At 57.1% G+C, this 24,313-nt stretch overlaps 1 protein-coding gene across 1 annotated transcript; it reads left to right on the top strand.

The window, feature by feature from the left end:
- The first annotated feature begins 255 nt into the window (after positions 1-255).
- Positions 256-21,141, top strand: Plekho2 (pleckstrin homology domain containing O2). Its single transcript, XM_023712554.1, has 6 exons — positions 256-383; positions 6,089-6,238; positions 10,300-10,416; positions 15,509-15,613; positions 16,997-17,095; positions 18,442-21,141. Exons 1-6 carry the CDS (start codon positions 339-341, stop codon positions 19,822-19,824), a joined length of 1,899 nt encoding a protein of 632 aa, XP_023568322.1. The 5' UTR covers positions 256-338; the 3' UTR covers positions 19,825-21,141.
- The last annotated feature ends 3,172 nt before the right edge of the window (positions 21,142-24,313 follow it).

Below are 24,313 nucleotides of genomic sequence, written 5' to 3'. Positions count from 1 at the left end.
CTCCTGGGCCAGCCTTCAGGCCCCGCCCACAGGCCCAGGTCCCTCCCACCGCGCCCGCCTCCGCCCTATAGCCTCTTCACCGAGGCCGTGCCTTCGGGCCCCGCCCAGACCCGCCCCCATAGGCTCCGCCCACGACCCCCTCCCCTCCTCCCTCACGCCCACTTCCCGCGCGGGTGCAGCCCTGGCCCCGCCCCCAGCCCCCGGAAGCCTCTCCCCGCCTGAGGCCCCGCCCCCTCGAAGTTTCTTGGGCGCCGGGAGACCGGTGGGACAGAGCGTAGCGAGCCGCCGCCCGGCCCGCGCCGATGGAGCCCGCGGATCCTGTGCGGCGCGGGCAGTGAATGGCGCGGCGGCCGGACCTCAGCGCACCCCGTGCCATGGAGGAGGTGAGGGCCGGGCCGGGCGTCTCGGAGCCCCTCTCGGGGTTGGGGGCTCAGGCCCGCGCTGCTGCCCTCCCCCTTTCCCTCGGCCTCGAACCCCCGGGCGAGCCTGGGCCGATGGGGCAGGAGTGGGGTGGAGGTCGGGCTCCGTCCTCCTTCCGTGCGCCTTTGCTTTTTCTCACCTGCTGTGGGGAAGTCGTGGTGGTTGTTGTCCCCATTGAGGTGATGGGGAGACTGAGGCCCTGGCGAGGTCGGTGACTGCCGAAAGCGGCCTGGTGGCTGTGCCGTCCCTATCCCCGTTTCCGTCGTCGAGCCGGCAGGGTCGGATCCAGGGCGTGAGCTAGCGGGAGGTGTCTTGGGGGTCCCCAATGCGAGGAATCTGAGGTCGTGACCCTGCCCTAGGCAGTAAGGAGGACTGAAGGGACTGCTTTTTTCTCCCTGTGTAAGTTCCTGTGAGTCCCCTCTCTCCCCCCATTGCCCCATATCTGAGGAGTCAGAGCCCTGCCATTCCCATATCCCTGGAAGAGCTGGACCAGCGCAGCCCCGGAGCCTCCCCCTGCCTTGGGGTGGGGTCAGGTACTCGATGACCTCTACCCTTTGCGTGTACATGGTGAGCATTTCCTGTCTACCTGTGGAATGACCAAGAGGGTGACTGTTTCTTATCCCTTAGATGGTTCCCAGCTTCAGCTTTCCCAAGCCTCAGGGAAGGGGATGCATCTTTGCCTGGATGGGTGGAGATGAGAGATGAAGCCTTCCCTTACGGTTCAGGCCTGGCCCCTGGGGAGCCCTGAGTCGTTGTCCCTGTCTGTGTCCACCTCTTTACTTCCTGAGGCCACAACTGAGGAGAGCTGGACTGCCTCTTCCCTCCAGGCCAGGCCTGCATTTCTGTGGGATAGTAGATAAGTCACTTCCCCTCTCAGCCCACGTTTCCTCTTCTATAAAAGCCAGAGCCCGGCCTCTTCCTCCAGGCTGCCATAATCGATCACCACTGACCTCTCAGGGTAGGGGGCCGAATCAGGCCTCTGTGATTTGTGATTTGTTGCAGTTCCTTTCTTGCTGTTATGGCTGGGGCTGCTGGTGCCGCTGAGGGCCCCAGCTTCTAGGGCTGGGCTCCCTGGAGAGGCCCCTCCCCTGCTCCTGGGCGGTGTGGGTCTGGATTACTCCATCTCCTGATCTCTCCGTTCCGCAGTTAGAGGAAGTTCTCCTGCGGCCTTCTGGGCTCAGCTGGACTCAAATCCTTAACTTCTAACCTTGCTACTTCTGACTCTCAGACACCTACAGCTTAGCAAGTAACCTCCTGCCTAAAGTCCTCTCCACTTCTTCCAGCCCGAAGCCTTACCCACACTACCGGGCTCCCAGTTCTCCCCCTGCCTTTAGCATCCTTCAGGCCTTCAGGGAGCTTTGCCTTGATTCCTTAGGCCTCTCTGCTCATCTTTGTTCATCTCTTAGGCCATGGTCACCTGCTCTGTCCCATGACACCCGTGATCCCTGACCACCCCATTACTCCCCTTCCGCATGGCTGCTTCCAGCCCTCCTGATAATTTAGGAGCACTCTACACCCAGACCCTCTCAGGCCCGGTGACCTGCATGCACAGGACTGTCATCCCTGTCAGCTTGAAGCTTGGTGAGGAGGTGCTGGGCTGGGCCCTGAGCCTCTGGCCACCTGTGCCCTCAGTTCCCCCTTCTGTAAAAGGAGAGGAGCCAGGCGCCCAGGAACCTGGGATGCCTGTGCAGGAGCTTTGGAAACTGCAAAATCAGGGGAATTGTGGCTGCCGCTAGAGTACAGCTGGAAGCCTCAGGTCTCCACTTCCCGGAGCCTCCCCTCTGCCCTCCTCAGCTGTGCCCTGCCCTGGTTCCAGGCTGTCCACCCAGCTTGAGACTGGGTAGGCAGTGTCCTGTCCCAGCGCTGGTGCTGGGCTAATCTCTTTCCCTTCCTGCAGTTGAGCCAAGCCGAGAGGCTGAGAAGTGATTCTCCTTTTTCTGGGCCCACTTTCTCTTTCTGGAGCACAGGAGTTGACAGTGAAGGAACTTTGGTTCCCTGATTACCTTTCTTGCTGTGTGCCAGGTAGGTTTCCCTTACCTTCTCATAGCCCCATGTATTTTTTATTTTTTTTCTTTTGGAGACAGGATCTTGCTGGGCAGTTCAGGCTGGCCTTGAGCTCACTTTGTAGCCCAGGCTGGTCTCAACTTGCAATGATCCTCCTGCCTCAGTCTCCCCTGGGTTTACAGGCGTGTGCCACTGTCCCCATCAGAGCCCCATCTTTTGCAAGAGCTTCTGGAGCTAACCCTAGTGGAGAGCTGGACAGGGTCCCCCTCCCAATAGGAAGCTTGCTCCTCCCCACTTACCTGGAGGGTTTCCCTAGAGAGCAAGGTCAGAGTATCACTGGACTTAGTCTGAAGGCTTTAAATGTCATCATGAGCTGCGTGGGCTGTGGGGTGCCAACAAGGCTGCTGCTTCTGTTTTGTTATTTCTTTAAGACAGTCTTAAAAAAATAAGACAGTTTTGTTACATATTCCAAGCTGCCCTTGAACTCAAGGCTATCCTGCCTCAGCCTCCCAGGTAATAGGGTTATAGGTATGTGACATCATGCTCAATTTGAGCAAGATTGCTTCTGCTGGAAAGCTGTGGCTTTTCATCTCTCTTCTTCTGTGCCTAGGCTCAGTGTGACCTGGCTTATTTTTTATGGGTGACCCACAGACTTGCCTGTGTCAGGCACAGGGGAGGCAGGCTGGGTCCTGGGGTATGAGGAACTGCTTGTGCTGAGCCTAGTAAGGATGGATGAGAGGTGAGGGGCACAAGAGGAACAGTGGTCAGCTGGTCAGTGAGAGGCCAGGAGGCCACAAAGCCGGGCTGAGCAGGACAAAACCTCTCCTGTGAACCCTGCCAAGGGGCGGGATTCCTTGTTAAAACTCCCTGGGGCTTAGCCAGGCCCCCTGGAGGGAGGCGGTCTGAGGGGCAGTAAGGGGCTGGACAGAGGGTGCAGGCTGCCAGCTGGGCCCCTTAGGGTGGCTTTGCTTTGACCAGCTGCAGCGCCTCAGTTGCCCCCTCCTTCCATCCCACCCATCCTGTTCCCACCCATCCTCCCAGGCCTTGGGTTAGCTTCTCTAGCTAATCCTGTCATAGTGTTCCCGGGCACGCTACACTCAGACCAGAGGTGACGGTGAGAGAGGCCCAGGGCTCCAGCCTTGACCCTAGACCTTCCAGCTAGGGGCTTGGGGAGGAGTTTTCACATTTCAGTAGCCAGTATGGTGGGCCAGCCAGGGAGCTTACAAGTGGAATGTGTTGAGAAATGGGTGTGGAGTCCCCTGACGTAGTTGGTGGGACCCCAGAAAAACAGGACACAACCTTGGAACTCAGAGGTGGGAGAGGTAGAAGCACCTTCCAGGCCACAGTCCCACCGCCCAGTTTAAGAGAGGCCCCAGGGGGCTCAGGCAGTATCCTGGATGCCCGAGTGGCTCAGAGGAGGGGTGTGCCTGTGGTGAGCATGCAATCAGGGTTCCCCCTGTGTGGAAGTTTGGTGCATGGTGGGACAGGAGAACCTTCCCTTCCTGTTAAAAGGCCCTGGCGGCCCCTCTTCCACGGACAGGTTTGCTCAGAACTTGCCCCTACACTCCCTCTTTGTGTCTGGGAAGACTGCACGGACCTTCCTGCTTCCCCATTTCTCTTGCCGTCTACAAGTCAGGAAGAGACCCCAAGGGGCGCGCCATATCCTGGAGCACCTGGAAGGCTGAGACTGAACAGCTGAGGTTCAGAAAGGCCTTGTCCAGACGGGGAGCTGGGCCCAATGAGAGGGTCCCTGAGAGCCAGAGGGCAGGGCAGTGACGATGAGAACGACAGGAATGACACCTGCTATCCACTCAGTTTAGGTATCCCAGGCACTGCTGTACCTGTCTTAGGTTCATTCAGCAAAGGCATTCACAGAGCACGTAGGCACTGTTGAGGCACTGGGACCAAAACCGGAGTCTCTGCCCCGGAATCTCTTGCAAGCACAGCTGATATCTCTATGTATTGGATAAACAAACCTATGAGGCAGTTTTTCTCCTGAGTTTATGACTTGCGCTCCAAAGCCAGAGTATGTTGCTCCAGGAGTTGGCAGGGCCTCGGGGACAGCCACCCTGGGGCTGGGAAGCCAGCCTCTACCCAGCCCCTGACAGCTCACCACTTAGCCCTGCCTGGGCTCGTCCTCTTGAAGACAGCTGTGGCCACAGGCCATCCCTGGGGAGAGGCGTGCCTCTTTTAACTGGGGCCCCTTTTTAAAGTTCTATGTAAATTATAACGTCAAGATTAGTCAGTGCTGGTTTCCTTCTAGCATCCTCTGGATTCTTGGGACTCGAACTCATGACCTCACACGTGCCAGGCAGGCACTTTGCCACTGAGCTAAATCCCCGGCCCACGTCCTCTGGATTCCGACATGCTCTTGACACCCCCTTCACATGTACTACCCCGGCTAGCAGTGAAAAGCGCAGTGGTTAGCAAGTGGGGTATGTTTTTCTTTTTGTTTCGCTTCGTTTTTGTTTCCTTTGGTTGATATTTCTTTAGCCCCCGTGAGGTGTAAAGGAACGGGGCTGAGTGCTGGGGCCCGAGTTGCACCCAGCCCCATCTGCCTGTGCTGCCCGGGCAAGTAACGCATGGGGCAGAGGGCCGTCCAGGATGTGGCTTCTGCTGAGCACCTCCAGTGGCAGCCTGTGGTTGACACTGGATCTTGGAACCCTTACCCAATGGGCAGCCACATGAGAGTCCTGACCTCGTGCAGGGTGGGACAAGGCCAGCATGGCTTCCGCTTTGGGACAGGAAGCTGGGCTGCAGCCTGGGTCCTAGCAGGGTGGGGTGCAGGGGCAGAGTGTCCTTCAGCCTTCCTGATCCCTCCCATCCTTCCTCTCCTGCTGAAATGTGCTCTCTTCCACAAGGCCTTTCTGGGCCACCCTGGCTGGAAGGAGGCCCCGCTGCTGACCTCTCGTGGTCCCCGATTTAGCATCTTCCACTGGGTAATGTGTTTGTATCAGGTGTTTGTTTACTCACCCCACCCCCCGCATTAATTTAATTCTTGGGTGACGTGAATGCCCTGGGCATTTTTTGATTGGCAGAACGCACAGAGGTAGAAAGGTTGTGTGGATTGGAGAGACCTGTGTTGATTTCTGGCTCTGTTCCTCCAGTCGGTGGCTGGCAAGTTGTGTTTCCTTTGTGAGCTCCGTTTTGCTGTGATGTGTGGATAACGGTACTGCCACTTTGGAGGGAGTTGTCAGGGTTAAAGGAGACCATGCGTGTGAGATGCAGTATGGTGGCCTGACAGGCTGCCTGCTGCTGTCCGTCATTTCTCTTCCTTCCTCTCCCTCCTTTCCCCTTTCTTTTTTGGCAGAGTCTGTGTTGCCCAGGATGGCCTTGAACTCATGATCTTCCTGTCTCTGCCTCCCTAGGAGCTAGTATTATAGGCCTGGGCCCTGGGCCCAACTTGCTGTTATTTCTTTTTTCTTTTTTTTCGGAACTGGGGATTGAACTCAGGCCCTTGCACTTGCCAGGGAAGCACTTATTCCACTGAGCCATCTCCCCGGCCCCTTGTTATTTCTGATACTCGGTTAAGATTGCGGGGAACCTTACACAGCATGACATCATCAGGTAACCAGCACAGATGCACGTCCCTTGCGCAGCCTGTGGAGCATGTGGCCCGTGGCAGTGGCCCTCGTGGCAGGCCCCAGCACTGTCTGTCTTGCAGGGCGTGAACGCGGGTGGTGAGAAGCCTCAGGGAGCTCGGACAGCGGACAAGTCCGGCTGGCTCAAGAAGAGCAGCGGGGGACTCCTAGGCCACTGGAAAGATCGATACCTACTCCTCCGTCACGCCCAGTTGCTGGTCTGTGAGAATGAGGTAAGGGGGAGGGGTGCCGTGCCTTGCCAGCTGTGCCACCCTGAGCACGTGTTCGTCTCCTGTGGGTCTGTGTGTGGCGCGGGGTGAATCTAGAGTTGCCAGACAGAACTCATTGAACCCTGAGCACCTACAATGCGTGATGCTCCTCGGAGAGCTGTGTGCAGTTTCCGACCCAGGGGAGACTTCACTGTAAGTCCTCCAGAAAAACCAAAGCCTTCTCCTTTCAGCAGTGGCAGCAGAAATTGTTTTTTGTTTTTTTGGGTCTTTTTGTCTTTTTGAGATAGGGTCTCAGTTCAGGCTGGCCTTGAGCCCAGTTTGTAGCTCAGACTGGTCTTGAACTTGCCACAGTCTTCCTGCCTCAGCCTCCCCAGTGCTGGGATTACAGGCATGCACCGCTGCGACCCAGCTGTCAGCAGAAATACTAATGAACTAATAGTTCATAGTTACTTGGTGCTCTTGCATACCTCCTTCCCCGTCTCTTTTTTCCTTTTGATTCTTTTTGCTTTTTTTGAGACAGGGTCTTTCTTTGGCATTCAATCTGGCCTTGAACTCATTATGTAGCCCAGGCTGGCCTCAGACTCAAGGGATCCTCCTGCCTCAGCCTCCCAGGTGCTGAATGTACAGCCTCATACCATGCTACCTGGACACATTTCCCTGAAAATGTTCACAGTGGCCCTGTGAGAGTGTTTACCCTGTTACATCTTACAGAAAAGGACGCCGAGGTCTAGAGTGGCAAAGTGACATTGAATTTAACATCACAAATGATTGGAAGACTCAGGTCTAAAACTACCACCAAGTAAGCTCCGAAAGCTAGTTTTGGTGGTGGAGTTTCTCTGAAATGTCTGAAAATATTCTCTGCCTTCTTCCACAGAAGGTGCCAGCCACACTGACTTTCCGTGGTGGCCTGGAGTCACTTGGGGGTCTGTCCCACGCCACCAGACTGTGCTTCTAGCTTCTCTTTCTCCTTCAGCAAGAAGCTGCCAGATGCCACTTCTGCGCAGACCCTGCTAAACCCCCCACTTCAGGACTGTGCCCCTTCCGGTGTCAGCTGGCTAGCTGAGGGTGCTAACACTGTGTCCAGTCAGCAGGCGCTGGCTGAGGACCGGAGGAGGAGTTTTTCCCTGCGGGTGCTGGGTGGGTCCTGGGCTCCTGTGATCAGCCCGTGTGGGGGCGTGCTGTCACTGCATCCCTCTGACTGCTGGGACACAAGGGCGGCAGGCAGATCCTGCCTCATCCTTATCAGTCTGTCTCAGCTGCCCTCAGGCTATTCTAGAAAATTCCCCCCATCCAGCCTGGGCCGCTTGGCTCTGGTGTCCACTGAGCTGCTTTGAGGAGCCCTGACTCCTGCCTGGGCTCCAGGAGCTGTGGTGTCAGAGACGCAGCAGGCGGAGGGCCGGGGCATGGTGCGGGTGCAGACAGCCCCCAGATGTTCTGTCTTGAGGTGCACGCATGTGTGCCACAGCTGGGAATGTGGCTGCAGGGGGATATTTTTATAAATGAGCTGTCACAGCTTCCTCCAGTGCCAGCTGCCACCAAAGTGGAGTGACAGGCACTCAACTATCAGCCCGTCGGGCGCTGCCAGATCTGCCCTGAGCTGCTCTCCACATCTGGCCACAGCTGGGAAGCAGAAAGGACTTCATGTCTCCCGTCAAGGAAAATCCAAATCACACTTTCTGAAAAAAAAAATGATCACTATTAAAAAAAACGTCCGTGTAATCTCAAGAACTTAGCACTGAGGGGTGGGGAAGCTTGGCCCAGGAGTGGGAATTGAGAAATGCTTATTAGCTCAATTCCTCTTTCTGATGTAAGGATTCAGGCGAGTGCAGACGGCTCTTGGCTGTTTCTCCGCTGTCAAGGGCTGACGCTCCAAAGATGCTGCCTCCACCCAGCGCCTGCTGCTTTATCTGCTTTTCTGAGCTGCAGGAGGGCCTGGGTGATTCAGCATTTCGGGGGGAGAGGAGACCGGGACTTGGGTGGCAGGGAAGGACTGGCTCTTGTGTGTGCAGGCACAGGCGGGGGATCTGGGCCAGCGGCCACGCAGCTTGGGGAGGTCTTGTGGATGTGGGGCAGTTGGGCTGCTCTAGAGGGAGCCTCCCTCCAGGGAGCAGGAGACTCCTGGGGTCTCACTCAGGTCCTTTGTGTGCTCTTCGCCAGGCTGGCTTCTGTTGGGCTCCCTGAGGGGCACAGAAAGGAGACAGACACACAGTAGGGCATGGCTTAGGCCAGTGCTTGGCCATAGCTGAGTTCCAGGCCCCTGGCACCTAGTGGGTCTCTGTCCTTGGCAGGCGCTTTGTGGTTATTTGTGTCCCAGCAGGAAGTGATGGGAGACTCAGAAGCGAGAGCAACGGGAGTTGGGGGTATGGGAGGTGGTGGGGGCTTCCCAGAACACAAGGTGTTTCTGGCCCTTGTGTTTTGTAGAGGAACCTGGGAGGGATTGAGGACTGGCGTTAGAAAGGGACAGAGGGAAGCAAAACTGAGAAATGATACCTGAGTGAACCTGCATGGGGCAACCAGGCCCCCTGCCCATCTAATCCCCTTCCTGTGAGGGCCAAAGAGAGAGTGGATGAGTGGTGATTGGCCTCCGCTGTACAGTCACCTGCTTTTATTTTATTTTTTTTGTGGAACCGGGGATTGAACTCAGGGCCTCGCACTTGCCAGGGAAGCGCTTATTCCACTGAGCCATCCCCCCGGCCCCCTAGTCATCTGCTTTTTTTTTTTTTGGAATCGGGGATTGAACTCAGATCCTGGTGCTTGCCAGGCAAGCTCTTATTCTACTGAGCCATCTCCCCAGCCCCACCTGCTTTTAAAAATACTGAACTCTGGGTCTCACAAGAAAATCCTGATGGCTTTGGATTGGAATGTTGCCTGGGCATTAGGCTTTTTAAAAGTTTTAGGCCATTGCTGGGCAAACGGGTGCACACCTGTAATCCTAGTACCCAGAAGGCTAAGGCAGGAGGATTGCTGCAAATTCAAGGCCAGCTGAGGTTGTTTAGTGAGATCCTGTCTCAAAAGAAAAGCTTTTAGCCTCCACGATTAAGGACTTGGGGTGCACTGGCAGCTTTCTCACACTGCATCCGTCAGAATCACCTGGAAGCCTACATAAACTTTACATTGAGCCAGGTGTGGTGGGGCATGCCTGGAATCCTAGCACTTTGGGAGACTGAGGCAGGAAAATTGAAACTTTAAGCCTGGCATCTTCAATGTAGGGACTTATCAAGACCTTGTCTCAAAATAAAATGTAACGAAAGGCCTGGGGTCTAACTACCTTCAGAGCCACAAAAGGGCTGTGCCCCTAGGTTTCTGATTCAGTAGGGAGGGAGCAAGTTCTCAAGGGCTGGTACTGGCCAAGGTGCCACGCTGGTAGGACCTGGGACGGAAGAGGTGTTGCCTGTGACACCGACTCATTTGGGAGGGGGGTGGTGTGCTAGGAAGACCCGGCCTGGGTGGGCTATGTGTGTTGGCCTTCTGTCTGCAGCTGTCCGATGTAGCTCCGAGAATCGGGAAGTTGCTTAGTAGACAGGCAGCTGAGAGGTGGAGAGAAAGCTCTCCAGTCTTGGGACTGGGGGGCTGGGGCTACCCAGCATGGAGGCCTCTGCACGGCAGCTGGGGCTCAGTGGGGTGCTTGGAAGCAGGCATTCGTTCTGTCTGTTGTGTGTGGCTGGCCACCCTTCCCAGGAAGGGCACAGAGCAAGATGGCAGGTGGGGCACCGTTTTGGTGTCACTGCTGCAGGCAGGGTGCAGGGGCCCCAGCTGTCCCTTGTCCACCATGGTCTCTGGGCCTGCACAGCCCCAGGGACCTTTCCTAAGCCTCTCTTCTGGCCTTAGACCCCTTAGGCCCAGCATTCAGCCACCCCCATTTCTCATCTGGGTGTCAAACATGCATCCCCCTAGCTGGCACAGATGGGTCCCGGCTGCCTGCCAGGCTCTTGTCAGTGTGACAGTGTGGTGTCCTTTCTGAGTGGAACCAGAACCTGAGGCATGGCCTAGTAGCCAAGGGTCCTGTGGGGGCATGTGTGTCATCTGGCTGTCATCAGCTGACCTCCCTTTGACTCTCTGACCAGGATGAGCAGAAGTGTGTGGAGACAGTGGAACTGAGCAGCTATGAGAAGTGCCAGGACCTCCGCGCCCTCCTCAAGCGGAAACACCGCTTTATCCTGCTTCGGTCCCCGGGGATCAAGGTAAGGAGATGCGGGCTGCCTGGGAAGAGCACGCCTGGGGGCAGGGCCAGTTTGGACCCCTCCACACAGCCAGTAGCTTCCCTGTTGAGTGGGCTGAGGCTCAAATCCAGCAGCTGCCAAAAGTTGGACCTTCTGCCTCTTTGTCTCGGAGGCTCCCGGCCCCTGCTCAGTGGGCGATGTGCCTAATGCTGGCCCAAGAGCTTCCTCTGCTCTCCCCTTCCGGGCCATGGCCTCTGTCCCAGGCTCTGGTCAGCAGTACTGCCCCACTGAGAGGTGGCCTGGCCCTCGCCTGAGCTCTGCACATAGAGGCCGAGGCCAGGAGCTGTGGACAAGGCTGGCAGCACCCTCCTGGGTGGGCAGCTGGGAGCCCCCGGCTCCACTTTGCTGTCTTGGCCGTAGCCCAGGTGGTCACTTGCCGGGGAGGCGCGTGCCCAGGAGCTGCCCTGGTGCCGAGGCTGCTTGCTGTTCACGCCACTCTTTCCAGGTGGAGTGGACATGACATGCTGCACCTCCCGCCAGCTCCTGCCACACCTTGCTCCAGCCTCTGCCTGTCACGTGTAGCCTCAGCATGGCTGAGTCACTGAGGCTGGGGCTCGAGGAGCAGGTCTGGTCTGGTCTGCTGGGGCCACTCTTTTCTTTCCAAGATACAGGCCCAGGGGTCTCTAGGCTTCTGAAGGAGACCGTGGGACTTCCTTTACTCATTATTCCCTTGCCCTGCTCTGCAGGGAGCGAGGGGGACAAAGACAGCACCAGAGCAGTGGCACTGAGGAGCTGGAGGACACACCCCAGGGCAGAGGTGGCATTAGCCTGTCCTTGGGTTCATGGGGCTGGGCCTGGAGACCAGTTGGGTTCCGTATGTGTCTTTGTTTTAGAGAAGCAGAGGCCATGTGCCTTCACCATGTGACTGGCCATCTGTGCGTACTCCATCACATGCGGGGGTCTGTCCCGCTGGGTGCACCCCACACATGCAGGGCCTGTCCACCAGGCCCTGGTTCTCAGCATCTTTGTGTACATGTGTGTGAACGTGGGGAGGGGCTCACTTCTGGGTCCCTAGCCTGCGTGGTCTATGGGCCACCTCCTCTCCCAGCTCTTAACGCCCCTGGTGGTGGCCGAGGGGGTGGCCCAGCTTAGGGTGGGACCTCACCTTCAGCAAGGCTGTTTGTGCAGCTGCATTCTCATATCTTTGGCCAACGCCCTCCCCAACCCTCAGGCCTGCCTAGAGCTCAGGCCTGCCCTGGGTATCTCTGGGTCCAGGACAAGCGGGAGATGGGGCAGTGGAGCAGGTGGTAGTGGCCACAGGGGAAGGAAAGGCTCACTTTGGCTCCAGCTCAAGGGCTCCTGGTCCTTGACCCCTGGCCACCACAGAGTGGGGCTTCCCGAGATCTGGTGTGGACCTTGCGGGAATACCGCGTGGCTGGGTTCCTCTCATCCACGTTTCCCAGCGCCCTGGGTGTTCCCCATCCTCAGTGTGGCCTCCAGCCGGCCTGGAGGTCATGTGACCCTGGCTGTCTGGTCCTGAGGCCGCCTTTTTTCCCTTCTAATCAAATAAACAAAGACTCCAGTGTCTCCCAGCCCTACTCTGCCACCTCCCCATCCCCACGCCCCTGCCCGTGAGGTCACAGGCAGCTGCTGCCAGGAAGCAGGGTGGCCACACTGCTGGGCCCTGCTGCCCTGCTGGGCCCAGCCAGCTTGGCCCTTTGCTCTGCCCCACTGCCTCTCCCCCTCCTGCCTCTTCCTCCCAGCCCTTGGCCCTTCCCCCTTTCCCATCAGCATCCAAGCTCCTAGCTGGCCTGTGTCCCTGGGCTTTTCAAGCAAGCTTGTGGTGGACCTGTGCAGCCAGAGCTAGCTGATTGAGCCACAGCTACTTGGGATTTATCCCAATTGCTCCTCTTTTGAGCCTGGCTCACTAAGATTACAAAGGTGCCTGAAGTTGGGGGAGAGTTGGGATGTGACTTATGGTCTCCCTCTGGAAGCCCTGGCTAGCACAGTGGGGCTTTCTGAAACCATTTTCCTCTTGGGGAGTTGACACCGCATGGGTGCCCACCCTGGGGTAACAGGCACCCTGGAAGCCGGTCCAGCAGTTCTGTTCCCACCTCTTTGAGCCCAGAGGAGTGGAGAGCTTAAAACTTGGCCCCACTCTGGCCCACACTTGTGCCTGTAGCTGCTGACTTCAGAGACGTACGTCTCCCTGCTCCAGGATGCCACCGCCTGTACTAGCACTGGCCCTGCCATCTCCGAGCCACTGAGCGGGCACAGTGCGGGGTCAGAGCAGTGGCCCCAGACCCTTCTGCCCCATGGGCCCTACAGCCCCAGATGTGTTGCCACCCTTCCCTGAGCCGCGGGAGCCCCGATGGTTGGGCTGAGCAGCAGTTGCCAAGGTGTCCTGGAGTTTCTGACTTAACTGCGGATCTGCTGCCAGGATCGAATTTATCCTGGTCATGCAAATAAGCATTTGGCAGCCTGGCACAGGGGGTGGGCAGGGCCTCTTGGGAGGAGGAGGCCTCTAGGCCCGGAGGAAGTTATATAATGAGGATGCTGAGGGGCTCAGCCAAGCGCACCCTGGCATTGCATAACCGGGAGGGGACAGGGAGGGAAGGTGGGGGCTGGGCAGGCTGGGAGCCAGCAAAGGTCTGGAGGTCTTGAGGTCAGAGAGTGACTGGGCGAGGGAAGGAGCCTGGGGCTGTTCATTCATTTATGGCCATCTGGTAACCGCTCACCAAGTACCTACTATGTTCTAACCCCTGGCTTTTGTCATGTTTAATTCCCTTAGTATCACTTTGTAGCAGGCAGTGTCATCCCATTTCACAGATGAAGAAGCTGGGACTGTCCAGGAAGAACAAAGCCACTGTAACTGCTATCACTCAGACCCAAGAGTCAGCGCTGCATTTGTTCATTTACTTTGTAGTACTGGGGGTTGAGCCCAGGGCCTTCCCACTGAGCTGTATCCCCAGCACTTTTTTATTTTGTTTTAAATTTTGAGATAGTGTCTAAGTTTACGAAGTTGACCAGGTTAAACTCAAACTTGGGATCCTCTTGCCTCAGCCTCTTGTGCTGGGATGACAGACATGCAACACATGCCCAACTTCTGGATTCATCACTTTATTTATTTATTTATGTATTTGTTTATTTATTTATGTGGCTGGCACAGCCTGCCCTGGGGGCGGGGCTGGTGTGGCGTGTGGTGCTGGGTATCAAACTGCAGTCCTTGGGTATGCCCAAGCTTGCCTAAGCAGGCACTTTAGACCTCTGAGCTCTCTCTCTGGCCCTAGGTTCATCACTTTAGATACCTTTTTAAAAAATTTAAAAATTGTGGTTGGACGCACGTAATGTAAAACTTGCCATCTTGCTAGGCATGGCGGTACCCTTATGAGGCTGAGGTAGAAGAATCATGAGATTAAGCCGAGCCCAGGGTACGTAGTGTCAAAATTTTAGAAATTGTACTATCTTAACAATTGTTCTGTGGCATTAAGTACATTTATAATGTGGCGCAGCCACTACCACGTTCATCTCCAGAACTCTTCATCTTGTAAATCAGAAACTGCCCCCATGAAATGCTGACTGCATTTCCTCCTGCTGTGGGCTCTGGGCGGTCACTGTTGTACTTCATGTCTCTAATACTGACTGCACTTGACAGTACTCACTAGGTCCCTCACAGGTGTAATCACAGACAGGTCTTACTATGTATTCAGGCTGGCCTCAAACTGACAGCAATCCTGCCTCAGCTTCCCAGGTGCTGGGATTACAGGTGTGTGCCACCGTGCCCAGCAGGGTCTTTTGTGCCTGCGCAGTTCACTTAGTGTGTTTCCAAACTTCATTCCATCCATGTTATAGCAGGTGTCAAAATTTCCTTGCTGTTTTTTTTCTTTTGTCTTCCTTCCTGTTTGACGCTGCATAGTGTTCCAAAGCTGTGAACGTGGGTGTGTAAATTAGATCCGTGTTTTATGTATTTATTGTTGGGGGCCTGCCCCTTAGCTCAGTTCTTTAAGTGGCTGCTTCAACAAAGCAGTCAGGCTCAGGTTGCTGTGGTTCCATCCCCACAACTCAAGCCAGCCAAACCTGCCCTGAAGGCATTCCGAGAAAAAAAAAAAAAAAAAATCCTTATGTATTTATTGTTTCCTAGTCCCAGAGATCCAAGTAGGATCAGTGCACGCTACATGTACCCCGCCCCAGAGCAGCACCCTTGGCCCCAGCTACGTCAGTTTTTGTTAATAATCCCCACATGCCCCACATAGATTGCAGTGGTATTTGCTCTCGCAGATGAGGAAGCTGAGGTGGGATGCTGTGAGTGGTAGGCTGCCCAGCCGGGCCCACTGTGCTGTCTGAGTGTGAGGGGCCCTTGGCTGGCCAGGCTGGCCTCGCTTCCTCTCCTGGGCCTGCGCAGGGCTGAGGCTCTGGCTGCCAAGCGGCTGTGACACAGGCACTTGCCTCTGACACAGGCACTCGGAGCTCCAGGCTGAGGTGGGAAGGGGCCATGTGTGGTGGCCGAGGAGTTGGTGGGGTGGCCCGAGTCCCCTTGGGCCAGCATCCTCTCCACTGCTGAGCCATTTCTTTATCTGTGTGATGAGGGTGGAGCTGTGCCCGTGTCCTCTTTGCACATTCAAGGCCAGAAGTGAGACCCTGGTGCTCAGGAGCGGGGTGTGTTTCTCAGCCGAGGCCAGGGCTGGGTGTGGGGCCCACTGAGGAGCAGAGGGTGGCCTTGCTCCTGCCTGCCTGGCTTGGGTGTAGACCAAGACCATCCCTCCTTAGAGCAAATGGAAGTGCAGAGCCCGGCAGGCAGCCAGCTTGAGGTCCCTTCTCCACACCCGGGTCCTGCTCTCAGACCTGGCGTGGGGCCATTTTGGCTTGACTTTGAGATCTGGGATGGGAAGCTTCCTGAAGACCCCAAAGGGGCCAGGCATAGTAGCTCATGCCTATGGTCCCAGCACTTGGGAGGCTGAGGCAGGAGGATCACCATGAGTCAAGGGCGGCCTGGGCTATGTAGTGAGACCCTGTGTCAAAAAAACAATAAACAAAACCAATGAAACAAAACAAAGCCGCTGCAGGGTGAGCCCTGGGAAATATCTGTGACGCATCCTACCCGTCTCATTTGCAGGTCAGTGACATCAAATTCCAGGCACCCAGTGGGGAGGAGAAGGAGTCCTGGATCAAAGCCCTCAATGAAGGGATCAACCGAGGCAAGAACAAGGCCTTTGACGAGGTGTGTCTCAGCCCTGTGAATGGCTGTGGTCCTCGGGTCTGCTGTGTGTTAGGAGGGGAGCCTGCCCTACACTTCCCCTTGACTTCTTCGCCGCTGGAAATGCTGGGGTGCCTGGGGATATTTCCTTTAATCCTCCTAACAGTTGCTCAGAGTGTGGTGGTATCCCTCTTTTAGAGATAAAACTGAGGCATGAGGGAAGTAAAAAGTATGTTTTGACTCTTAAGAGCATGCCAAGCTCCTTGTGGTGGTGCCCATCTGCAAATCTCAGCAGCTTGGGAGGCTGAGGCAGGGGGAGAAAAGGCTGGTGGAGTCAGCCTTAGCAACCCAGAGAGACCCTGTCTTAAAGTAAATTTAAAAGTCCGGGGACGTAGCCCGGAGTTTCCTTCCTGCTTTGCCCGTGAAATCCAGGCCACTTGCCTGTGACCCTCCAGTCCTGCAGACATCAGCCCCACACTGAGGGGTGGGGGTGCCTTGTGGGGCCTTGACCGCGCTCAGGCCCTGCGGGAGCTGAGGGCAGGGCATCCCTTGCGACCAGGATCTCTTGGGAATGTGAGGGTTTTCTTTCCTTCTTATGCCACTAGGGATCAAACCCAGGGCCTCGCTGTGCCTCTTGTTTGTGGCCTGCACGCTCACTGGCTTTTTAGCCGCCGAGCTCCATGCCAGCCCATTTGTTTTGGCATCACAGAGCTTTAGCTGTTGGGGCCATAACGGGCGTGGACCACCTGCAGTGGCCCCTTGGTCTCCAAAAGACAAGATTGGACGGCGAGAACCTTCGAGAGCAGGGTGGAGCCTCCAGAGGCCTCTCGTGTCCCTGTGTATTGCTCCTCCTTTACTGCCCAGGGCAGGGCTCCTATTTTGGCAGAGAGGATGATGGGTGGCCACACTGTGGGAACCAGGACAGCCACAGAAGCCAGGGCCTGGGCCTCAGCCCAGCCTGGGCAGAGCAGAGGAACAGAGACAACTGGAGCTGCTGGCAGGCTCAAGCACCCCAACTTCCTGAGAGGGACGGGCTTCCGCAGGGCTCCTACCTGCTCCTCGTCTCTTTCCTGGCCCTCAGAGGAGCTGCTGTTCTTCAGATTCCTAGGCTCAGGACAGAGGCCTCAGCTCTTTCTTGGATGTTCCCAGGGCCTGAGAGACTGGGAGGCCAGGGCAGGTAGTACTGTGTGGGTCCCAGCACCAGGGGAGGGGGGCTAGCTTCTCTTGGTTCCCCAGCTGAGCCCCAGGGTGACCTCCAGACTGCGTAGATACTTGCAGTTAAGCAGGCAGTCAGGGCTGAGGGCCACAGTGGGCGGAGAGCACTGCCAGGAGGATGCAGGGTCCCGCAGTACCTCCGCCTCCACTCAGCCTGGCAGGTGGGCTGAGCTGCTCCCCTCTCCTCCTCAGGTGAAGGTGGACAAGACCTGTGCTCTGGCGCACGTGACACGGGACCGGGTGCGTGGGGGTCAGCGGCGGCGGCCGCCTACCAGGATCCACCTGAAGGAGGTGAGGCCATCCCCACAGATGGGGGAGGCACCAACCAGGCTTGGGGCACCCCTTCCCAGGGATGCCTGCAGCTGGACCTCACTGAGTGGTCTGCAGGGAGGAAGGGCAGTGGTAGCACCCATGGTTCACAGCCTGATTCGTTTGGGGTCCACACCCTGGACAGAATCAGTCACAGAGAAACTGAGGTCCCTGCGGCAGTCCAGCCCTCAGATGTTGGTTTCTGGCCAGAATAGCCCAGTCCATGGACAGGACGGGGTGTGCCGAGGCCCAGGCCAGACAGCTCAGGGTAGACGTGTGGCTTTGTTGGTGGGGGAGGTTGGCTGGGAAGAGGGGGGCAGGGGAGGAAGCATTGGGGCCATTGGGGATGTGAAGGGACGGCTCCTTCCAGAGGTCAGTCTGAGGCCTGGATAGATAGGGTGGGTCCAGTGAGGCAGAGAAGCAGGCAGCCAGAGGGGGGGAGGCCCAGTCGCCGGGCCAGGCAGATGGGAAGGGAGGCACCAGTGGGAGACAGGAGCCACCCAGCTCGTGCCTGGCGCAGGGCTGGGCTGAGTGGGAAGGTGGCCTGGAGCCCAGGCGGGGGGACTTGGGGAGACAGCACATCAGAGGAGGGGCTGACAGGCAGGAGGGCAGTGGACTCTAGAGGCCTAGTAAAGAGCACAACCAATGCAGCAGCAGCCAGGGAAGAGTGGGGAGGTGAGGGCCGACGGACACAGGACTGGGGCCCTCAGCCAAGTGACAAGGGCGGGCCTGAAGAAGAGATAGCCATTTTCTGAGCGGAGTCAGTGTAGGGCCCTTGTGGGGTACAAAACTGGGGGTTCCCTGGAGAGAAAGGGCTGGGGGAGGCACCCCAGCTTGTTGGAAGGTTTGTTTTGAGGCCCACTGGCCTATCCTTGTCTGTCATCTGGGGGACAGGAGCCCATCCTAGGAGGACCGAGGTGGCCGTGAGCAGGAGAGCTGGGCAGACAGGGAGCCCCCCTGGCAGGACAGACAGTGCATGCGGGGTTCTCTTGTGGTCCCCAGTGGTCAGCATGGGTACTGGCAGATCTGGTGCATGTAGTAGGATGGGGGCTCAGCTGCAGGTCCCATCTGAGGGGCGTTGGTAGGTGCTCCTTCCTGCCCCACAGCCTCTAAAGGGAGGAGGTCCTCTGGATGGACGGCAGTGCTGCTTGGTGTCCCCATGAGCCCCTGGAATTGGGGGATCAGCTGTTCTGGGCCACACTGAAGGCCCAAGGGGTAGGAATGAGCTGCTGAAGGGCAGGCAGGGTGAGGGGCTGGAGGATTTGGGGTACCTACATCAGACCGGTGGCAGTCAGCCAAGGTGGCGCCTGGATCCTGTTCCTCCACAGGTGGCCAACGCAGCCTCCGATGGACTTTTGCGCCTGGACCTCGATGTGCCGGACAGCGGCCCACCAGTGTTGGTGCCCAGCGATACCGGCAGCGAGGCACAGCCCCAGCCCCAGCCTCAGGTCCGGGAGGTGCTCATGCCTCCACCCAAACTTTCACCAGCGATGGAGCCCGCCAGTCTTAGTGATGGCGTGGCACCCCCTGAAGGTGATAAGGCCCTGACCCCTGTCTCAGCAAGCACTGAGGCCCATCCCGAGAGCCCCCTGGACTCTGAAAATAATCCGACAGAGGAGGACAGTGGGTCCAAGGAGTTTTGCAACAGCACCTTACCTGACAAAATGAAGGTGAGCTGGGAAAGCCCCAGCTTTGGAGATCCCACTGTTCCAGAGGAACTCTCCACGGTTCCTGAGGAGCCCCCTGCTGTTCCTGAGGAGCCCTCTACTGTTCCCAAGGAACCGCCCTTTGTTCCTAAGAAGCCCCATGTTGTTCCTGAGGAGCCCCCCACTGTTCCTGAGGAGTCCCCCACTGTTCTGAAGGAGCCCTCTGCTATTCTCAAGGAGCCCCCTGCTGTTCCCAAGAAGCCCCTTGCTGTTCCTGAGAAGCCCCCCGCTGTTCCTGAGGAGCCCCTCACTGTTCCTGAGGAGCCCTCTGCTGTTCTCAAGGAGCCCCCTGCTGTTCCCAAGAAGCCCCTTGCTGTTCCTGAGAAGCCCCCTACTCCTGAGAAGCCTACCACTTCCCATAACGTGGAACTGAGCCCTGGGCCCTCCTTGAAGACTTCAGAGGCCCCCCGCCGGGAGGGTCGGAAGCCCCCCACACCACCACCCAAGTTCTTATCAGAAAAGATGAAGGCCTGCTTGGGCCGGGCAGAAGCTTCTGGGCCTGCCCGCAGCCTGGGGACCCCTGAGCCCTGCAGCCCTGTGCGGGTCTCTGTAAATGGTGTGGATGATGGGCTTGAGCCTGCCAAGCCCTCCCCAGATGCAGGCCCACCGGGAGCTGCCCCTGAGGAGGTGGCAGTGTCTCCAGCACAGCTACCCCTCCCAGACGCATCGCCTCAGCTCCACTCCCGCTGCTCCTCCCTGGGGGACCTGCTTACAGATGGCCGGCAGCGTCCTCTGCTTCCTGGGGATCGGCTGTACCGTGCCCAGCTGGAGGTTCAGGTGGCCTCCAAGCAGACAGAGAGACTGCTGGGTGAGGTGCTGGGTGGCCAGGTGCCCCCAGCAAACACTGAGACCCTGCTGAGCCAGGCTGTGGAGCAGCTGAGGCAGGCCACGCAGGTTCTGCAGGAGATGAGGGATTCGGATGCTAGAGAGCCTGACCAGGAGGCACCTGGCCTACAGAAGAAGCAGAAGGAGCTGGTATCGCTGTATCGGAGAAGCATGCCCTAGGCTGTCTAGACCCAGCCCTGCTGGCAGCAGGCAATGAGTTACACAGCCTGGCTCTAGAAGGGCATTGTGTATGTCAGGGTTAACAGACCCCCCAGTGTCCCTGCCAGCCCACCCTGCTCGGGCCAGGCACATGTGGGTCACTGTGTGGCTCTCTGGCCTGGCCTGGGAGCACATGCTGAGCCCTGTGTCTTGGAGTCGTTCCCCACCAGCCCTTAGCTTTGGCAGTGTGGGCACGGGAGCCTGTGGATGGCGTTGTCTCTGCTGCCCCACCCCTGGTAGTTTACATTCCTGACTTGGGAAGAGAGCACAGCCGAGCCTCGAGCCTCGGCAGCCCCGTGTTTGCAGACATCCCAGCCGACCACCTGCAGCTGCAGGCTGTGGGTCTAGCTGCAGGCCTAACTGGACCTTGACAGGTGGGAAGCCCTGGGTGAGGAAGCCGCTGGCTGCCGCGGCTCTCCTGCACCTGCTGCCTTTCCCGAGACCCCATCTCCTTGGGGCTGTGATCGGAGGCCTGTGTCTGAGGGATCTGGGGAGAAGAGGAACCAGGTGTCTCCTGGTCTAGTCCGCTCCTGGACCAGCTTGTGTGTCCAGCCTTGCAGACTCCTAAGCAAGGGACACCAGGTGAACAGCTTTGTGTAAGAATCACCGTGCAGGCTCAGGACACGCCTGCCCCGTGCTTGTGGGGTGAGATCCAGCTGGACTCCTGGTTCTTCCTGGGCCAGGACAACTCGTGTCCCTGGCATCCCCTCACTGCTATCCCTGGTGGGCTGCCTCCTTTGTTCCCATGAGGAGGAGCCAGCTGGGGTCAGGGCGGGGTGTATGTCGGGAAGACCCGGGGGTCCCTGCATGTGCACTTTCATTTGCTAGAGGAGGGGCTCCCTGCAGCGTGGCCTGGCCTTTCTGCCAGCACTTGTGCCCACTGAGCCCTGCCAGCACAGATCACCATGGTCCTTACTGCACTGCCACCTTGTCCTGGGGGGTCAAGGCTAGGGGCAAAGGAGAGCCACACTGCCGTGGCTCACGAGCCCGGGCAGCCGCCCCCGCTGCAGTCTCCCATCTGCCTGTCCTCTGTGAGAACAGGAGCATTGTTCAGTGCCAACAGTTGTACAGCCCCGGCTGTCTTGTAGGAACCTTCCTTCACCAGCAGCCGCGTCACCTGTGTCCAGACTTTGGGGCCTCAGTGTCCCCTGTCAAGTGGTGTCCAGGTGGGGACAGGAGGGGTGCGTGGGGCTACCTTCTGCCTCCTTGGAGAGGAGGTGTTCAGTGTCTTTTGCTTATAAAAAGCCTTTCTTGAAGTTTGGCAATAAACCCCTTTTTATGGAACTCTTCTGCCTAGAACCTGTTTCTTTCTTTCTTTTTTTTTTTTTTTTTTTTTTTTTTTTGGCAGAACTGGGGATTGAATTCAGGTCCTTGTGCTTGCCAGGCAAGCAGTTATTCTACTGAGCCATCTCCCCGGCCCAAGCCTGTTTACTGATGTGGGGGTAGAGTGTAGGTGGCAGTCACTTTGGTGGTGTCAATTGGGCCGTGAGCCCATAGAAGGCTGTGGCAGCACCTGCCACCCTCAGCCAGGGCCAGTTGAATTCACTCCCCCTTGGTGCCAGGAGCTGGGCTAAGTGTCATAAGGATCAACGGTTTCCCTTCTAAGGCCAGGCTGGCCTCAAACTCAGGGCGATCCTCCTGTCTTAGCCTCCCGAGTGCTGGGATTACAGGTCTGCACCACCCACCTTAAAATTTTATTTGGAAAAAGTCTATGTGAGAAAAATTGCAAGAATAAGACTAGTACAGAGCACACCCACGCCCTCTGCCCATGTTGTTTCATTGCTTTATCTCTTAGCATTTGCTTTCCTGAGGACATATTGTTTTGTTTTTGTTTTTTTCTGAATCACTGGAAAGTTGGTTATCTGGTCCCTTACCCTTAAGTACTTCCTTATGTGTTCCCCCAAAATATGTGCCTTTTCTCATATAACTGTAGTACTTTTATCAGTGCCAATAAATTTAACATGATAGTTTATGTTCCACTTTTGTTGTTGGACCTAATAATATCCTTTATTATAGTTTTTCTCCAGCTGTTATCAAGTGTTACCTACAGCTGTCTTTTTCCTGCCTTTTAATTTTTACAGTAGGGGGGGATTGAACCCAGGGCTTTCATACTGAGCCACCCCCTACCCTTTTCTTGTGTTTTATTTTGTGACAGGGTTTCACTAAATTATCTGGCTGGGCTTAAACCTGTGATCCTCCTGCCTCAGACTTGCACAGTATTAGGGCTAAACATGCTCACAGCCACTACTGTCCCTGCTCCTTTCACCTGAGTCGTTTCCATCTTTCCCTCTTTGTCTTTATGACCTTAACACTCCCCAGCGCCCAGGCCTTCCCTGGCCCCACCCCTTTAATAGAGCAGGCCACACTGGGGTTTGTCTGAGGTTCCCCGTGATTATGTTGGGTTTGGACACAGGAAAGCTGCCTGGTGGCCTTGGACCCTTCTCAGAGGTCACATCTGCAATCACACAGCCATCTGCCCCTTGTGTATCTGATTTTTCTTGTTACTGTACCATTAAATTTTCCCCCCAATAGAAAGCAATTGGGAGGCGTCTGAAGACCAGGCGCAAAGGCATCGTGCCTCGCCTGACTTCCCGAGCGCCATCGTCGCTGCACAGGTGCTTCCTGTGACAACTAGAATCCAAATGGAGACTTCAGGCATCTTACCCGATACCTGCTCCCAGTTGGGGAGGGCAGTGTGAGCCCTGTTTTCTTGCCTGGGAGCCCCTGACACATCCCAGCCCCCCATGGGATCTCTGGGAAGCCCCAGGCCAAGCACAGAGCTCCAAGCCAGGGACTTCCCGAGAGCCTCAGACTTGGGGACCTCAGTTTCCGCACCTGCAAGAGGATAACGAAGCCCCCCACTCCGGGTGGGAAAGGCCGACTGTGCTTGCCAAAGGCCTCCTGTTCCTCCTCCTCTGAGGGCCACCCGGCAGGGCTGTTGGCCAACACAACAGGAAGCTCCTGACCTGGGACCTATCTTCTGGGGCTGTGACCCCGTGTCCTGCATGAATTCTGCCACAGGCACCAGTGTGACAGTGATACTGAATGAGCATCCCACAGCGCCCCGGGGACCTCATGATCACTTCCCTTTCCCAGATCCTTTATGATGGGAGTGTCACCTCAGACCGAGGCACTGGGTCCCCTCTTGAGGGCCACCTTGCAGAGAGCAGCGGGTAGGCCACGTGGGTGACCTGCCCCTGGCTGCGGAAGGATGTGGTGAGGACTCTTTCCCCTCTGCACTCAAGGCTGTAGGCCAGGGCAGAGCAGTGGGGCCTTCTTTTGAACACAGGCAGTGACATCCAGTGGTCTTAGGTTCTGAGGGCAGTTTCAGGGCTGGGTTTTGCCTACCACAAGTGGCTGCCTTCAGATAGGACCCAGAATGAGGGTGGGAGGCCCTGGCTGGAAGGCGAGGTCCTCACTGGCTCAGTTTCCACCTCTGCCCGAGCCCAGGCCCTGGAATCCTCCCGTGTCTCTGCAGCCACTGGGTTCCGAGTTCAGTGCCTCCCCCAAGTCCCCTCTGCCAGCCTCCCCTCCTGGCCTAGACAAACAGGGCCTTTGGAAAAAACCTCAGAAGCTCGCCCTCGTGGAGGTTGCTGTGACAGGAGGCTCTGTGAAGGAACACAGGGTGATGAGGTGATGGCGTTGTCATCTTATTAAAAAACAAAATTCCCTGTAGGAAACAACAGGGCATAAGCAGGAAATCCATGACTTTAGATTTGGAGGTGGACACACCTCTGTTCAAACGGGGGCCCTGGTCCCTCTCCAGCCCCGCAATCGGCTCAGGGGTGACTTCCAGGCAAGCGTGCCTCTGTTTCTCCACCTGTACAGTGGGCAGATCTTCCTTGTCCACCAGCTTGCCTGTTTGATGGTCAATTGCTCTGTTATCACAGTGGACAGTGAGGACCATGGAGGAAACCAAGGCCTAAGCAACTTTCTAGGAGACCAAAGGCAGTGTGGAGACCACATCCGAATGCTTCCCTCGCCTGTGACTTTAGGGGCTGGGCCTGGGGCTCCCCAAGTTCCTGCAGCTGGAGAATGCCCCGGGGTGGCGCCATGCTCCCCAGCCAGCTGTTGGCCTTGCCTTATAAGGACAAGGACCTAGCGGTGATGAAACCGCGGCCTCTGGCGGGGGCAAGGGGGAGGGAAGTGACAGGGGCTCCAGGGCTGCAGCCCAGAGCCTGCCTTCGCAGGAACTCGCCCCCGGCTCCCTCTCCAGCCTGCGTCAGCAGCTGACTGGGGCTTTCCAGAAGGCTCATGGCAGCAGCGGGGCTGAGGGTCCAGGCAGGGCCTGAGAGGCTACAGCAGGGAGGAGGCCTACCCGAGGCTCAGAGAGACAGCAGGGACCTTCTTCTCTTCTCTTTTCTCTTCTCTTCTCTTCTCTTCTCTTCTCTTCTCTTCTCTTCTCTTCTCTTCTCTTCTCTTCTCTTCTCTTCTCTCCTCTCCTCTCCTC

Source organism: Octodon degus, unplaced genomic scaffold (genome assembly GCF_000260255.1).
Source record: "Octodon degus isolate 3935 unplaced genomic scaffold, OctDeg1.0 scaffold00026, whole genome shotgun sequence".
Taxonomy (NCBI): Eukaryota; Metazoa; Chordata; class Mammalia; order Rodentia; family Octodontidae; genus Octodon; species Octodon degus.
Note: the sequence above shows the minus strand (reverse complement) of the source record. Positions and strands in the feature narration are given on the sequence as shown.

Coding starts and splice junctions, on each gene's coding strand:
- Plekho2 (XM_023712554.1), top strand. CDS start 339: ATGGCGCGGCGGCCGGACCTCAGCGCACCCCGTGCCATGGAGGAG. Junction 15,614..16,996: donor AGAACAAGGCCTTTGACGAG/GTGTGTCTCAGC, acceptor TCTCCTCCTCAG/GTGAAGGTGGACAAGACCTG. Junction 17,096..18,441: donor CCAGGATCCACCTGAAGGAG/GTGAGGCCATCC, acceptor GTTCCTCCACAG/GTGGCCAACGCAGCCTCCGA.